Raw genomic sequence first — 18,274 nt, forward strand, 5'->3', positions numbered from 1 at the left:
AAAAAGTCTTGCGCGTTTTTGCTTGTTTATAATTTTTTTCAATAACCGCCGTTGAACAGCCGACCCAATTGTTTTGGGTTTACGACTACTAATATTCAACTCCGTAGCTTTGTAATTTTGAACCCAATCCAGAAGACAAAGGAGCTTCTGGATCAAGTATTGGGAGAAATTTGCCTTCGTGGAGGTCCTTTTGATGGAACTAACCCGCATCTGCGCTACATGGAGAGGAAGACCACGAGAACTTCCCACGGTTAGACTGACGGCAAGGGGACTCTAACCCATGATCCGTCTACCACTGAGGATATTTCACGTCTGCACTGTGGTTGGTGCAGCCGGGTGCGGATTCGTAGCGGCCATCGCTGGGATTTGAACCCGGTTCACCTCATTGGAAGGCGAACGCTCTACCCCCTGAGCCAACGCGTCTCATAATTTGAATTTGTAATTAAGAATGACACAGATACTACGCACATTTATAATTGAGAGTGCAATATATAGAGTGAACCCAAGTGGATTATTCTTTCAGACCAATATTTAACGAAATAAACCAGGGCTCGAAAAACCACCCGTCCTCGGCGGTCAAAAATTCCCCGCGGACAACGAATTTCTCGAATCCGACGTCCGCGCGGACGGCCATTTTTCCGTTAATGTTGGTGATAAATTTTCAATTTTTGTTATCTTACAAGAGTCTAGCGAATGACTTCTAAAATGACCCTCTAATCTAGAAATACAGCAACATACTGCGCATGGTGGAATTGATGTTTTTTTTTTGTCTGGGAGTACTGCAGCGGTTAAAAGGGACTTTTCAGCAATGAACTTACAAAAAAAAAAAAAAAAAAACATTACGTACTGGTCTTAAACAAGAAGCGTTAAACGCAATTATGAACATCTACCTAAATGGAAAACCCCTTTCAGAGTTTTGTGCAGAAACCTCTGTAAATCATTAGCTTTATTGTGGAACTGGCAAACGTCATATTTGATTCATTTAAAAAACGCAGTACTCTCCGATAAATTGACATTCCAGATAGCTTGACATTTGTCATTTAAATTATTTCATAAAAGAAATAAATTATTTTATAAAAGAAATACTGGGTTCCTATTAGTAACCTAGTATTCCTTTTATTACTGTATAATGCAATCCTAGTATTTGTAATCCTAGTAACTACTAATTCATTGTGCAATTTATATAAACGTTTGTAATAAATAAGAGAAAATTATATTTTTTTTTATTTAGAAGCGACGGGTTAGTTTCAAAGGAGGACGGGTACATTGTTTGGACAAGCCGTCCTCGGGGACGGGTAAAAGTTTTGAGTTTTTTCGAGCCCTGAAATAAACTTAAATTTCGTACATGATTCTGTTTATTTTTGAATGCGTGAGTAATTGCAATTCAAGCACATATTACATTCTAAGACCAACATTTAAGTATTATCCTTTATTAAAATAATAATAATCCCAATGGGGTCAAGTAAATGAGTGCATTCAGCATTTTCTGAAACTATGGTATGACTGCCAATTCCTAATATATATAAAAATAATAAAAATGCCAAGTACACAGTGCGTACAGCTTTTTTTTATGTAATTGTCAACCCTCACATTAATTTTTTTAAATAACATTATTAATAATACAAATAATAATTGCTTTGGATATTTTGGAGCAGTCCGAAACGGAGCAGCACTTTTCATTAGCTCTGGAACAATTCGAATCATTTTTCACTAGCTCTGGAACAATTTGAATCATTTTTCATTAGCTCTGGAACAATTTGAATCACTTTTCATTAGCTTTGGAACAATTCGAATCACTTTTCATTAGCTCTTCAGCAATTAGAATCACTTTTTATTAGCTCTGGAACAATTCGAATCACTTTTCATTAACTCTGGAACAATTCGAATCACTTTTCATTGGCTCCGGAACAATTCGAATAGGTTTTCATTAACTCTGGAACAATACAAATTTTGCACTTCTCTTCTGGGACAACAGCTTATACTTTTAGAGCCAATGAGATCAATAATTTTACTCTAACAGCTATCGTAATTTGAAGTTTCTTAATGAATTCTTCATCGATTATTGAATCGATTGTAGAACAATCAATTTCAAAAAGTAATTTTTTGGAGCAATTTTAGTCTAATTTTGTCCAGTTTGGTAAAGTAGTAAGATAAATTTTAAAAAATAACAATAATAATGGATTACAACTTGTGGCAATATACGTTATCCACTTAAACAAAAAATTTAATATAAACATATCTTTCTATTTTTTAGCATTCTCTCATTTTTTGAGTTTTTTTTACTTCGTGTTTATTTATTTTTTTTTTTTTTTTTTGCTGCTAAGATATTTAAACAAACAGTATAAAATTACACAAATTACTACTACAAAAAATATATTAAAAATTTAAATGAACCTACAACATTTCACATAAAACTAGGAGAGCATAAATCCAAAATTAATCCAGAAAATAACCAGCTTTTGTACATTGTCTCATGAATGAAATATCCATTTTTTTTTCACACCCTATGATTGAAATAAAACCTTAGTAGATATCAACTCAACACCAAAAACAAGGACTCAGTTTTACGCAATCAATTTGAAGCGATATATTCTCAATGTAAACACTAGTAAATCCAAAGAGTAAAAAAAAATAGACCTAAGAATTCTGGGAAGAGTATCAACAAATCGGTTATTCATAGTATGAATTGCCGGAAGTTCACTAGAATTTAGATAGCTAATTCGTAGCAAAACATCGTTTATTTTTATAAGACTTCTATGCATGGAAAGCCGATTTCATGAATTTACAAAATAAACATATTTAGATGTAATAAAAATAACGGTAAATTATAAGCTACAGCTGAGCATGCAAATTATTATGGTTAATGTTTAGTTTAAACGCAATTACTTCTTCACGTTTGGATTTTGAATCAACAGTTAGTGATACATTTTTAGTCGAAATATATGCCAGACGGAATACTTGGAATGAAAAAAAGTTAGGAACTACATCTAGAATGAAAAATATCAGAAACAGTATTTCGAATAAAAAAATATTATAATTCGAACGAAATAATTTCATATCAACGATTAAATCTTATTGTTTCGAACGAAATTTAACCAGAAAAAATTTATTACGACGTCAAGAAGATTAATTTTACGTAAAACTACTAAATAAACATAGAACATAACTATTAACATTAACTAGAAAACTCTGGTTTAAAAAAAAAAAAAAAAACAGCAGCCTTAGTGAAAAGAAATTCTAAAGCTATGTTCTATTTACAGTTAAGTTGTAGATATACGATGGGGTTATTTCAATCATTTCACATAAATAACCAAATTATTTAATATTAAAAAATGTACACATTATTAACGATCGATTATGTTTAGAGTTTGATTAAGTGAAAACAATTTAATCATCGCCAACAGCCCTTTTAATTAAAGGGTACAGTAGATTTTGTACAGTGTGCCTCGAAAAAGATTAAAACACACTCAAATTTTGTAATTGAAAATATAAATTGTAGAAGTGATCAAAATAAGGTATAATTTAAGATTATATCGATGGAGCTGTCTTACGATTCTCCTTCATAGAGTTAGAAAAAATCTTTATATGCCATGCCATTTCACAATTATGATTATGCCATTGTATTATGATTATGCAATTAATTATGATTATGCAATTATGATTATGATATGTATATGCCATTTCACAATTATGATTTTGTGAAAAAGCTGAACTAATGACTGTTCTCTATAACTACTGAGGAGATTTCAATTATTTTTAAAAATATTTTTGGCTATAGCTAAAAAAAAAATCCTTCGTTTCTTCTTTTTACCGGAAGGCGTTCGTAACGCTTAGGTTTCACAGCAAAGGCTTGGTAGAAGTCCGAAATGGAATCAAATTAAATCATAATTTCGAACTACTATTACTAAGCCATTTCGGTAAATCCTAAGTTGTCCGGTTTAACCTTTAATTTACCAAACTTCGAACTAGAACAGTAACATAAATACTAAACAAGATTTTTCAACGTATATCATCCAGAATTGGTCAAAGGATTACGATAACTTCGATAAGGGTGGTTGTTTCATTTTTATATGTAAGAATTCACGAGGAAAAGGTGAATTATTTATGATACATTAATATCTTGCGTGTAATTTATCGTGCGTCATAAGTTGTAACTTTTTTTAAATGGATTATCAGTATTGTTTCTTTCATATGATAAAGCTAACAAAAACCAAGCGCCACGTTTTTTATTTGAACACTTTTTACATGAATGTTACAAAAAATTGTACTAATTTCCTTTCATCACTTTAATTTAATCTGATGTAACACTAAAGCACTTTCATTGTTATGGCCATGTTTAAATAGCAAACATTAACAGTTATTACAAGGGTTAACAGTCAAATTAACAACTATTAATCATTATAATTAGATTAAAACGTAAGAAACTGTTAGGTAAAAAATTTAAAAATAAAAATAACTTTTAGGGAAATGTAAAATAAAAATAAATAAATAAGAATTCTTTTTAGAATGTCTCTTTAAGAAAAAATACACATAAGTTATAATGTTTTAAGTTCAGGGAAAGTATAAAATATTAGTTTTGAATCACAGTTTGCAAACTGATATATCTATCTATCTTTATAGCTATCTAAATGTAAGAACAGTCTAAACTGGAAATAACAATTACAGTATAACAACTATATAAAGACAAGAAAATCAAACAGTAATAAAACGTTTCGATACCAAGTGTCCTATGTACTTTAAAAGTTTATCACATTACTGTAACTTTTCCGCGTATTTCTAAAACAATGATTATACTGAATGTCACTCTAATAATTATGAAAATCCCCATCCATTATAAACCCAAACAAAAAACAAAGCTTTTCAAAATGAACATTTGAAAACCAAGCCTAACGATCCGAATCATATTGATTTTCTTAACTAAATTAAATCTTCTTTATTTGAGTTTTTATCAACACCTCACTTACAGGTCTGAAATAACAACATGACTAATTAGACAGCTTAACCCCTTCACATATCATTAAACACAAAAGTAATATGTCTAGAAATACTAATTTCACGCCAAAATAATTTTTAAAAAAACGGTAAATAACTACAAACTATATTTCGCAAATATTTGACTATTTTTGCTTGCTTTTTAAAGCATGACATGGGTACTATTAAGTGGTGAATTATATAAGCCTACGAATTATTTAGAAATAGTGGTGAATAAAAATCTACTAAATTGAATTTATTAAACCAAGAATCACAATTGATAAACTACCACTTTAAAATATTTATTTGCTGCCCGGCGCAACGTTGGCACTTCTGTGTTGAAGACGTCCGAGACACGTCAATTATTGTTTTGACATAAGAAACAAATGACGTCTCCCAGACGTCTTCGTATGTCAAGGGATTAAAGCTGGCAATAGCAATGGCACTACAGCTGAGCTATAAAAACAACAACATCGTTCAGCGATTTTGATGCACACATTTGCATGTTTATCAAGCTTGTGCAACTTCGCTGTGGATTTCTAAAACAACGATTTTACTCAATTTCAATCTAATAGAATCGAACTGAATTTCAATCTAATTCAATTCAGACTAGTATATAGGAAATCTCCATCCATTAAAAATCTAAGAACTTAAAATAAATTTTGAAAAACTCACCCCAAAGGCCCGAATCATATCGATTTCCAGACATAAAAAATTTAATATTAAACCTTTTTTAACTCAACTAAAACACCTTTACACAATTTTTTCTCCACACCTGACCAACAGGTCTGGAACAAAACTACAAGCACTAGTGTCAAGTAACAGTAACATGACCAATGGAAAAGACCAGTAAGTGGTTGGAAATACTTTACAAAGAAGACAGCACTGTGATTGGTAAGTCAGGTGATTCATTATAAAACATCTCAAAAATATAGGACTCTTTCTATAGACATGAGGGAGGCAGGTAATTGCACTGCAGGCTATACTGAACAAAGGGATTCTCCCCACTATTCCAAGAACTTTATGGATTAAAGAATCTGCCCTTCTGAAAAGGTATCCACCACTGCCCTATTCAAGAAAGAATGTATTTTGTACATGCAGTCAGAGGCTTGGTTCTTACTTTACTTGACAGACATGGTTCTTAGTTTACTTATAACTTAAAATTTCAAACTTTTATGAGTTAGTAACTATAAATAATAAGGTGAAGTACAAAATGTGTTGTCTTTACTTATCTTTACTAAAAAATAATGTAAGATAGGCTGTTATACTAGCCAATTTATTATCTTTAAAATCAAATTTATATAAAGTTAGATTTATATATAAGGGAATGAAAAAAAAAAGACACTTGCGAAAATCTTTTAAATTTTAAATAGTAACCAAACGCAATTATAATTTAAATATCAACTAAAAACTAAGTGATAATATGTGATTTAAATCAGATTTAATTGGATATCTGTAAGGAACGTTACGCGTGTGTAATCGAACATGATTGGCTTCTGAATTGACAAATGCCAGGACCTACGATGACGTCACTTGCAGGTATCCGATTTGTAGCATGAAAAATACTTAAAATAAATTTTATAAATTTGAATTCAACTTCCGTTTAATCCTTTGAACAATTTATCTTCATAATATTAAGTTTTATTATTTAATATATTAATATTTAATATATTATCATTTAATATTTAATTTATTATAAATTAATTTAATATAAATTTATTAATATTAAATTTTATATAAATTTATTAATATAAAATTTTATATAAATTTATTAACATAAAATTTTATATAAATTTATATATTTCATATAAATTAATTATTTAATATTTAATTTATTTAGTATTTAAAAGATATCGAATTTTTATAATAAATTCTTCTTTAATTTCAAATTTTTAAAAAACTTGTAAGCAATTTATAGAAAATATGCACTCTAGCATTGCATTTAAGGCAAATCGATAAGATCTAAATAATAACTTCCTGATTTTAAATTTAAGATACTTTAAGATACCTTTTTTACCATTAATATTTCACATTTTAACTAATTTTAATACCTTCGACTTGTTCTGTTTTAAACCTGCTTCGCTTTCATCTCTTTTTCAAAAACTATCTATTTTTCCTAAATGTGGAACTCCCCAGAACGACTTTAAAAAATCATTTATTTTAATTTTAATATTTATTAGCTTATAAAAAATTTTAAAAAAATTTATTTTGGAAAAGTTTCTCAGAGTGAAACCAATTTTTATTAGATTGCAATGCAAATAAAATTATATTCTTTACATTAATGCCTCTTTAAAAAGTTAATTAAGAATAGTAACTTGCATAACGATTTCTATCGTTTATGCCATATTTGCTCTTTGTATACTAATTGATTTATCTTTTATTAAAAAAAATATTCTTTTTTTTTATTTATTAACTCTTTAGTAAGAGTTTTTAGCATTTTAAGACTGACTGTTGAAACTTAATCCTCCTTAATATGTTTAAAATTACTATAGTGTTATAAATTATAATAGAGGTTACAATCTGTAAAAATAATCAAAGTATTTAATCAAAAAATTGCACAAATTCTTTAAATTTCAGAATTACACAAATATTAAACACATAATCTTACAATACTATTAAGTATAGACTTTTTATGGATTTAAACGCTGCAGTCTCCTAATTTTAAAGTACACAAAAAATAATATATATTACTTATTATAGGTTATAAGTTTAAACTTCTAATCTTGAATAAAGTAAAACAAAGACTCATTAAAGATAACAAATATTATACAGCAGCGTTGTAAGTTGCGCAAAATTTTAAAACTGGATTTTACAGATTGCTTTAAACAATTTCGAAAGAAATGAAACAATTGTTTTTCCATTATTATCATAATGAATATCATTCTTTAAAATAATTTTAAATTGTTATAAAACGTTTTTAAAAATTCAAATTGAATTTTAAAGAAGAAAAAAAACTAATAAAAAAACCTCCATCAAAAACAAAATTCTTTTCTATGTCTCCAATCATATTTTTTTTTTTTTCCTTATCAGAAAATCATCATCATCACTATAAAACAACTGTTTTATAAATTAAAAATTTAACTATGAAAAAACGCAAAAATGATGCCTATCCCTACCCTATATATGAAGTAAATAAAAAAAAAGAGAGTACAGAGTTAAAAAAAAAAAAAACACAACATAGTAAAGGTGAAAGCGAAAAGGAATAGTTTTTAATGACCACTGAGCAGAGTGAGCAAGTGAGTTCGTCCCATTCAATGGATGGTAGGTGGAAAGAGGAAGTAGCCGTGGGGAAAATCGGGAGTCAAGGTCAAGTTAGAATAAGAAGCAGGTGAATACGGTAGGGGGTATTCCCAAAGCAGAAAAACGAGCTCTGGAATTCCTGGGATTAAATCATGCTGTTTTATTTATTTATTCTTTTTTTTAAAGCTTTTACCAGGTGTCGTTCTATTCAGATATCAGCCGCCATCTTTTTCCTTAATCAATCTACGTTTTTTTTTATTTATTATTCCTGTTGTTTACAGCGATTGTTTGGAAACGAAAAATAAATTAAATTCCACAAGGTCGCAAACGATAATTTTGAAGCATCAAGAGTAAATTAATCATCATAATTCATATCAAAAGGCGGAAGTTTTTTTATTTTATTTTAATAATTGCGTAACTAGTACTTGCTGCTTATTAAATCAAATAACATTGAATCCAAATTATAAATCCCCACGCTACCATAATTTAAAAATTAAATAAAAAGTTATTAAAATTACAATTCTGAATTCCAACGTCCTTAGCAAAAATAAATAATTAATAAATCTAAGCAGTTTTAAAAACATTTTTAAATCATCAGATTTATGCATCGTAACTCTAAACTCCAACGTCCTAAAATAAATAAAATATTTATAAAACCAAACAGTTTTTATATCAGACAAAAGTCATTTTACATCTATCGTCGGTATAAACTTGTATCAGGAAGGAAAAAAAAGAATTAAGCATTCATGACGTCAACTATTTGATATCATAAACAAGGGAATAAATAAATATTTCTGAAGCACGCATTATATCCATATCTCATGGTTATGAAAAATTAAAAAGATAACAAAAAAAGTTACAAAAGTGAAAGAATTCAAAAGTGATAAAAACAAGATTGTTTAGAAGTAATATTGAAAAAATAGGTAAAACTTCAATTTACGGAAGCAAAACATCTTAAAACCAAATTAGTTAATATCTAGGAATAATTAAAACTGACAAGTGTAGATTAATTATTATTTTTCAGCACAACAAAAATATTTTTAGCAATTCTATATATATCACTTAAAATTACAATTTTCCAAAAGAAATTTTTTTTGTTCAAGCAAAATATCTCAGATGACTTGAAAATTTATCATTTTAAACAAAAAAGATAAAATTTTTAATAATGGATTTGGGGATGATAAAAATGAGAGCAATATAAATTTGTAATTGAAAATATTATAAAACAATTCATATTAGAAATCATTATTGTGAAATTAACAGCTGAAATTTGTTTAAACGATTCGGAAAAAATCGTCTGATAAGAGAAATTATAGAACACCTAATTTTTGTTTATCACTATGGAAAAATATATCTTTTTACAATTCTAAAATCCAACATTTAAAATTTTTTTAACAATGCAACAAACTTAATTTTTTTTTGTTCATTGTTTATTTCATTTGATTATTATAGCAGACGAGTCCATCAGCCGTAAATTAATTTCTCAGACGATTATAAAACACCTAATACAACCAATTATAGAACACCTAATTTTTGTTTATCATTATGGAAAAATGTCTTTTTACAATTCTAAAATCTAACATTTAAAATTTTTTTTAACAATGCAACAAACTTAAAAAATTTTTTTTGTTCATTGTTTATTTCATTTGATTATTATAGCAGACGATTCCATCAGCGGTAAATTAATTTCTCAGACGATTATAACCGTACAGCCACAGAGCAACTAAGCATGCAATGTTATTCAAAGGAGAGGGACTACGGTACTCACCTCTCTCTTTGCTATAACCTTGTTTTCTACGTGGCATAGTCACCGATGCTGAGAGAAATTCCGACGGTCTCTCCCCTGTTTTTCAACCCAGTTCGCAGATCCAGCAGGGAAAAGCCCTCGGCTGGCGACTCGCACAACCAAACATTTGGAATCTACCAAGTAATCGATCACATCTCACATAAACAAACTCATCGATTCTTTTAGCTAAGTAACAGATAACAAAAACATTGGGGCAGTTGAAAGTAACATACAAATCACATTAAAGTTCAAAATAATACACAGCCCATCCTCATATCTTGCTCGGATACCCCGTCTACGACGAACTGTGTACAACCTTGAGCACTCTCGCTGACGTCATGGAACACCCGCCAAATCGCAAACGAGGTTGAAGGATATCCCTCGCCGCCATGTTGTCAGGTGATAAAAATGATTTCCACCGTTTTTGGCACGTTATCGCTCTTGGGCAATCATATTAAAAAGAAGTAATTCTATCTGGTTATTATTGATTATTATACGACAAAAAAATATTTGAGATGAAGTCAATAAAAAAGCAATTTATTTCGTAATTATCAGTTAGAAATAAAGTTTTATACTATGCTTTTTGGAGATATAAGAATACGAAATTATTATAATGTTGGTGAGGTTAGATAAAGATATTGTAAAATCATTTATCATTTCGGAAACATTTTATTGACAGTATGAAATTTCTCTTTATTTCATAGCTTCTTTTCTTAAAAAAAAAGAAGAAGAACTGTTCAATACGTAATTAGAATAAGAATTTAAAGTTTGTAAATATGAAAAACCTATTTAATGATAAATCTGAACAGCTATCTATTGCGCTATCGTTTTAATTGTAAACTACTTGTTCCACGATAGATTTTTTTTTTTTTTTATCAAATTAAGATAATTTTATTTTATCAGTTCTAATTTAGAACCTAAAAAAGTCATTGTTGTGAGTAATAACATTTAAATTGGAACGAAAAAAAAACGTACTTTTATTTGTACAGACGAATGAATAGAAATATTATTATAAGTCGTAAATATCTCTCATAAAATAAGTTTATTTGACAACTTATTTTTTAAATAAACGAAGAAAAAAAAGAGGGAATATATGTGATACATCTTTTGAAAACTTATTTCTAAACATTAAAAAAAAAGTTTTTTGAACAAGGAAGCTACGAGTTACAATTTAATGTTATTTTGAACCCTTGGAGTTAGTTTAATGAATAAACTTATAATCCCATGTTTTACATAAATGGAATATTCGCAAAAATAATTGAAATTTAGTACGCTGTACTACATATCATCCTGATCAAAAGTCTCAAACATGAAGATCATATTTAATTAAATTGTCGAAAACTTTTTAGATTATCTTAAATCTAATAATAATTCATTCCAGCGTACGCGGGGCCCTAGGCCATTCCAATTTTTGGGCCCCATAGATTAAATTTTTTTTCGTATATTTTTTATTTATTCAAATATTAAAGTATTTATAGATCTTTTCATTTAAGAAAGCATATTTAAAATTAAAATAAATAATAATAAATAAATAATAAATTAAATTTTACTTTATTTTATTAAATTAGAACTAAAAAATAATCATAAAATTTTGAAAAATCATTGTTTTTCTTAATTTTTCTTAATTTACTTTCAAAAAATCCATTTTAAGGGGGCCCCTAATCATGGGGGGCCCCAGGCCATGGCCTAGTCTGGCCTAACGGGTAATCCAGCCCTGATTCATTCACATTATTCTGTTTTTGATTTAAACTTCTTATATTACTCTTTTTTTTTTCTTCCTTCGAATGAAAACAAGAAAATGAGAGAGAACAAACTAAGGTTCTCACTACAACAAACTAATTGTACACAAACGGTCGAATTGAAATGAGAAAATAAAATTTGATTAAAGTACTTAACTTCTTGGTGCTAAATTTAAATGTTTTAAAAACACGATAAATGTGCATTTTAACTCTAATGTAGATTTATACTTTTTTTTATAAAAATTGAAGGCAATTGGTTTGTATGTGTGCGTCAAAATATAGGAGATACGTTTACATCCCAATTGTGAATTTATTTTATCTGTATTTTAGTATGATAATTTAATACATCAAGGGGTGTTTGGGGACATTTATGTGGAATAAAGAGCGAGAAATGAAAGCATTCATCTTAAGAAAATACAAAACCATTTTTGAATCAATTATTAGCAACCAAACACAACTCAAATTTGTGTAACCAAATATCTTGAGCTATCAGACCATCGAGCTAACTGTGGGTGGTTTTCGTCTCCATAGAGCTCAAATGCAGTTAAATTCAGCAAGAAGGCGAATTTGCCCCAATGCTTGATCCAGGAATTCTCTTGTCTTTTGGATCAGGTTCAAAATTACTTGTCTATAGAATAGAACATTATTTGCCGTATAACTGGAAAGAATCGGCTGCGATTTAACGCTGGTGACAATGTCAAAAAATAAAATCTAATACGAATTGTTTTTATTACAAAAAAATATTTTAATAGAATTGTTTTTTTCCTTTTTAAGAAAAATAAATAACATTTTGTTAGAAATTTTAAAGCAAAAAATAAAGATTTTACCATTGAATAATTTTTGTTAATTCATACCGAAAATTCAATTCAAAATATAGATTTAGATTTTTATAGATATGCGGAGGTTAATGACTATTTTTAATGCAACCCTTAGAACCGTCGTCAAAAATTTAGTGCACACATATTTGGGGTCGCTATTTAATATCTTAGAAGGAAAAAAAAACACCTACTTAACCTTTCACTACATACTAAACGATTCACTACAGAGGAAAGCGAGACTAATAACGTCAAAGCCTGTTTAGAGAATATGGAGATAAGCTGAAAGTAGAATATTGGTAATACTTCAAGTTTCAACAGATATTTAAATTGACTTCTCGCTTCCTTATTAGTGATTCCATAGATTTTTATCATTTTTTTTTTGTTTGTTCCTCCCTTAAATATCCATTTATGACACCAATAACACTCAAAGCAAATCTAACCTTTTTGTATTATTTACAGTACGACATGTAATGGTTCTCAACTTTAAAATAGTTCGCATGGAGTTTCTTATAATTTTGTTAAAAGAGAAGGTAAACTAATACGGATACTATTTATGAGAATAGCAGTAATTACGAAGAATTTCATCAGAAAGAACATAGAAATCCTTTAAATTTATATTATGAATGATTCACCATACGTATTTGAGGAGAAATTTTTTTTCTCGCGAATTTAAGTTCAATCCCAAGCTATTTTTAATCCATTTCATTTTTAAACGTTTTTAGTACTAAAAACTGTACTACATTTTTAGGTTATATGCTATCGATAGTACTTGTAGCTTAGGTACCTTAAGCTAAATGTAAGAAGTGGAATGCTTACATATATATATATATTTATTTGACTGTGATGACGTAAAATTACTGTCTTATAATACTTGGTTACATGGTGACCTAAATTAGACAGGCGATCTTTAAGAATTTACAGCGGATTATAAGGTGGAAAAATTTTTTCGAAGGAATAAATATTTTCTGTCAGAGTTTATAATTAAAGATGTTCAGCTTATAGATAGATGGTGCTGCAAATTGTAAACTTATAAATCAAAGAAAAAAAATTTAAAATCAGAGCACGATTTTTCGAAATCATTCAGTGATTAAAAATAGTATTCCGATCTTTTCGAATAGACCAACATCAGTCACAATCACAAGTCAAAACTTGCAGACTTTCAGTGAAATCCGTATGAAAAATTTTTGAACTAAGTTCAGAAACTCTGTGAAGAAAAAATTATGCCTTGTCACATAATTGTTTAATTTTTTTTTTATCTTAAACATTTTCCTGTTATGACTTTTTTTAAAAACTGTCAGTCTAATCTTGGACAATCTGTATACTGAACAAGCTTTATATTTAATGACAAAAGATCGCGAAATTTAGCGACCAAATGCGTTAAGTAGCAGTTCCGAAACTTTTTTAAAAAAGTTTTAATAAAAACTTTTTATCGTTTAGTTATAAGAGTTCGTAACTGGAAGAAGAAAAAAAATCATTTTAGTGCGATTTGTTTTTTCTTAACAGCGAAGAATTCGGAAAAATGTCAATATAAAAAATTTATTTACTCCAAAATGTATTCGAAATTTAAACAAAGTGAGACGTGATGCTCATTTTCAGACATAAAAGATCGCGACTGCGAAACGATCACAATTATCCGGCAAAAAGTTTTCGCTAAACTGAATTACGTGACATTTTTAATAATGAATATAACTTCAACTTTGATATAAAATAACTAATTGAGTAAAGAAGAAAAACATGAATAAAGAATAAACGAAAGTACAGAAATGGACATACTATAATTCCGGTTCTATAAACAAGAATCTTCCTAAACAAGAACACTGAAAATTGGCAAAACATGTTTGCCGTTTCAACACTGAGAAAGTTTATTTTATCAGAATTCACTTGCTAAAAAAATCTGACTCGTTCCTTAAAGGAGCTCATAAAAAAATTATGCCTTTCCTATTGTCTTTAAGAAAACTAGTTCTATTATTCTTCCGACATGCAAGCTATAAAGAGAAAGAAATATTTTTAAAATAGTAACTTAACAAAACCTTGAAAGAAAAAAAAGCTATACTCGCATTAGTATAAAAATCTACCACGTACCCTCAATTAAAATTTTATATTAAGTGCATTTTTACTAGAAAAAAGTTCAGAAATGAATTTTGGTGTAGTTGTTTAGAAGTGTGTAACAGTTGGTAATTTCTATAAACTGAGCATATGGCATTCTAAAAACTTAAGAGAGCTAAGCCTACTCTGGAAAATTACTAGAGTGGATCGGGGAATTGTAAATCCTGAAACCTATCCAGCGGTTCCCGAATGGTGTTCCAAGGATTCCATGGAAGGGTAAAATGGGTTCCGAGGGTTAGAACTTTTTTCACCTCCCAGAAATGATTTTTGAAACCTTTTATGTATTTAGATCTAATTAATTATCTCTTAGTAATATTTATTATTTCATTTGTCTTCATGGAATTTTTTAAAGTGAAAACGCCAATAAAAAGAATTTTTTTTTATTTTTCTAATAAAAATATTCTAAACATATGAAAGACGTATATAATTGTTTTTGAATTTAAAAATTTAGAATTGATTCTAATAACAATTTTATAAAAGGAGTCTGCATTTATGAAAAATTGCGTTGACATTTCTCATCGCGCTTTTCAAATCATTAAAAAAGCAACTAAATTCGTTAAATATGCCTCCCTAGTAACCATTTTCAACGTTTGAAACTGTTCTTTTAATTTTCGTTCGTTTATGTATATATCCCAAAATCTAGTTTGAAACTAAATTAGACACCGCTCCAGAAGATGTGAATTCAACTGTCGAATATAAGACTCAATTGAAGATAAATTATGAAAAAAAAATTATTCCTCTTTTTAAATATTTTCAAAATAAATTAGCTCTTTATTGGTTACGAGGTAATAAATCAATCACAATTGCTCTAATTTACTTTATTATTTTTCACGATTTTTACGTTTTAACTTATTTGATCAGATACAGAACTATTTGGTCAAGACCTAAAAATTTTAACAATAAGTTGCGTCAGAAAACTTGAAATTCCTGACTTTTTACATTCATTAAATTCTGACACAATTTATCACTGAAACTTTTGCATAGCCTAACCGGAGAAACGCAATTCAAATACTCTTTAAAACAACTTTCATACTTCTGTGGCGTAACTACCACTACGATTATGAAACATCAGTTCACTGGTATATAACACATGCTAACTTGTTTCAATCAGGAGGAACCTTTAGATAGATGAAGGTTGGCAGAGTCAATAAATCCGCCCCCCCACACACACTTAAATGGTAAATATGCACTTTTACTGATAAATTTGATCAGCGAGAATGTGTATCTTACTATCATATGTTTGAAACGGGAAATCATACTATTTTCCATAGATAACAGGTTTATTGTGAGACTATGATTAGTCAGAATTTTTTTGCTTCTAGAACTTTCTTTTTCTGAGAACTGCAACTGTTGAACAAGACATTGCAAAAACAGTTCCGAGATGGCGCCACGCTTGATCTACAAAATAGAAAGCTGCATCAAAATGGCTTCTTCAGCACTAAAACCGACGGAAAACATAAAATTTGCATTTACATAGTGACCCATAACCACTTTTGAATTTTTGGAAGACAAAGAGCAGATCAAAATACAAAAATTTTTGCAATTAAATAGTCCTCTAAAAATGTATTTCGTTATTTAATCAAGCAGGAAGAGTTAAAGTTGCTAAAAGTTAAAGAGAGGGGACATTTTTAACCCGTTTTTTTATTAAACATTTTTGAAACTTGTCGTTAAATTGAGATTAAATTTATAATCCGTTATTTATTTAAAATATTTGTTGCCTTTTTTAAATAATCTCTAATATATATAATTCTCTTACGTGGCTCCCAAATTTTGGCTGTATTTCTTTTCCGCTGGTGGCAACAGTTTTCATTTTTAAAGAAGTACTTTGTACAACTAAATAAGATTCTTTTCACAACACTTAAATATTTACTTTATTTTCTTAATATATACGGAGAACAGTCGGCAAAGAATTCTGCTAAGTTAAAAAACATTTCGCTAAAAAAAGAACGAATTCTAAAATAAATAAAAATAAACAACTTAAAAAATAAAAATGCTGGCCAGCCACAGAATTTTTTGAAAGTTAACTTAGCAACATAAATCAAAATGACATAGAAGCGCAACTAGATCAAAATTATGATACCTGAGCGCTTGACGTAACAAATCCTTCAATTCTCTAAGTGCTGTATCGCCAAATGCCCAGATTAACAATTGTGTTTTTAAAGAAATTCTATAAAAAGTTTTAAATAAAAAAAACTTCTATCCAGCTACTTCTACAACTGCTTCTTGAAGAACTTGGCTCAGTGATTAAAAATATTGTTTTAATTTTAAAGTTCTAACTTTACTTCTACTAACATTATTGCTATGGCCCTCTTAAAAAACTAATTGTTCTGCTTCTGAACTCTGATGAAAACACAAAATGATGGGCTTCATCAACAATCAAAAATATGTACATTTATTTTACAAATTCCATATTATTAAGGTGGCGCCCTTTAGAGAATTAAAAATACAAAATTATCTTCATCAAAGCCGATGCTTTACATCCGGCGTTCAGAGGCAGATTACTATTTCATATTGTTTCACAACACATGGCTTTAGCCCTCTGGTGGGAAAGACTTTAAAACAAAACTTACGACAGTTACTTTTCTCAACAACTGAAATTTAGAATAGTGTAATTAAACAAAATATGTGAACTGCTTGCAATTTCAAATTAATATTGAAATGCACAGGTTTAGAATTTTCTTCAGTGAAAAGTTTTCAAAACTTCAGTATTCAAATAAGTATACAAAAGCTAGACGTTAAGAACGTATCCAATGAGCGAGCATTGCATTGCGAAGCGATCCGAAATGAACTGCGAAAGCAGTTCCGGGGGTTGGCGAGCGCAAGCGAGCAGGGGGCAAAGCCTCCTTGTTTTAAATAAAGTGCTAATGAAAAAGAAATTGCAATATATATTGTATGTACGGAATATTTCTAGTAGCAATGTATCGAATAAATTCTGAAAAAGACATGGATTTCTAAGAAAAAAATAACTCATCATGTTTTCAAATCTCCCTGCTTCCTCTTCGTTGGAACTTCTCTTCATGGGAAAATCGCTACATTTTAACTTGGAATTTAATTGTAGTAATCTAATTTTAGGATAAAATTCAAATAAAAGATGTAAAACAAAATTTACGTTTTTAAATTAAATCAAATGACGACTGTATTCTATAAAATTCATAGTAAAGTATTCTTTAGGAATCAGTTGTATTCAAAACTGTTGACCCCGAAACTCTTCGAAGAAAAATATTCGTACCACAAATAAAAAAATTTTCTCCAAAATATGACATTTTTCCCTGTGCAATCTCTGTTATATTTATAATTCTTCAAAATCAATATTCTTAAAAAAAAAAAACATTCTTTCAAAAAATGAATTTAAAATAAGGAGATTTTAATGTCTTGGGTGATAAATGCCCTTCTCCTGCTCCCCCATGCCAGCAAAAATAAGCCATTAGGTTCTGTTCTAGCACTGTGAATTCAGCTGTTGAAAATAAACCTAATTTAAGATTATAGGTGATAAAACGATGGAAAAAAATTGGTTTTAACCTTCTAAATATTTTCAAAATGAAGTAGTATTTTATTGGTTAATGCATTCACAATTGTCTATACATTTAACTTTATTTTTAAGGCCGTGGTTCTGC

At 28.9% G+C, this 18,274-nt stretch overlaps 1 protein-coding gene across 2 annotated transcripts in view; it reads right to left on the reverse strand.

Moving 5' to 3' along the window:
• The window catches only part of LOC107452830 (zinc finger schnurri), a 67,420-nt gene extending 57,024 nt beyond the window's left edge, over nt 1–10,396 (reverse strand). For both annotated transcript variants that reach the window (XM_043044794.2, XM_016069432.4), the window contains exon 1: nt 9,980–10,396. In XM_043044794.2, the coding sequence (XP_042900728.1) occupies nt 9,980–10,016 (37 nt within the window). In that variant the 5' untranslated portion in view covers nt 10,017–10,396. The remainder of the gene's footprint in view (nt 1–9,979) is intronic.
• Between the last annotated feature and the right edge of the window lie 7,878 nt (nt 10,397–18,274).

The sequence above is a fragment of the Parasteatoda tepidariorum genome, chromosome 9 (genome assembly GCF_043381705.1).
Source record: "Parasteatoda tepidariorum isolate YZ-2023 chromosome 9, CAS_Ptep_4.0, whole genome shotgun sequence".
Lineage (NCBI taxonomy): Eukaryota > Metazoa > Arthropoda > Arachnida > Araneae > Theridiidae > Parasteatoda > Parasteatoda tepidariorum.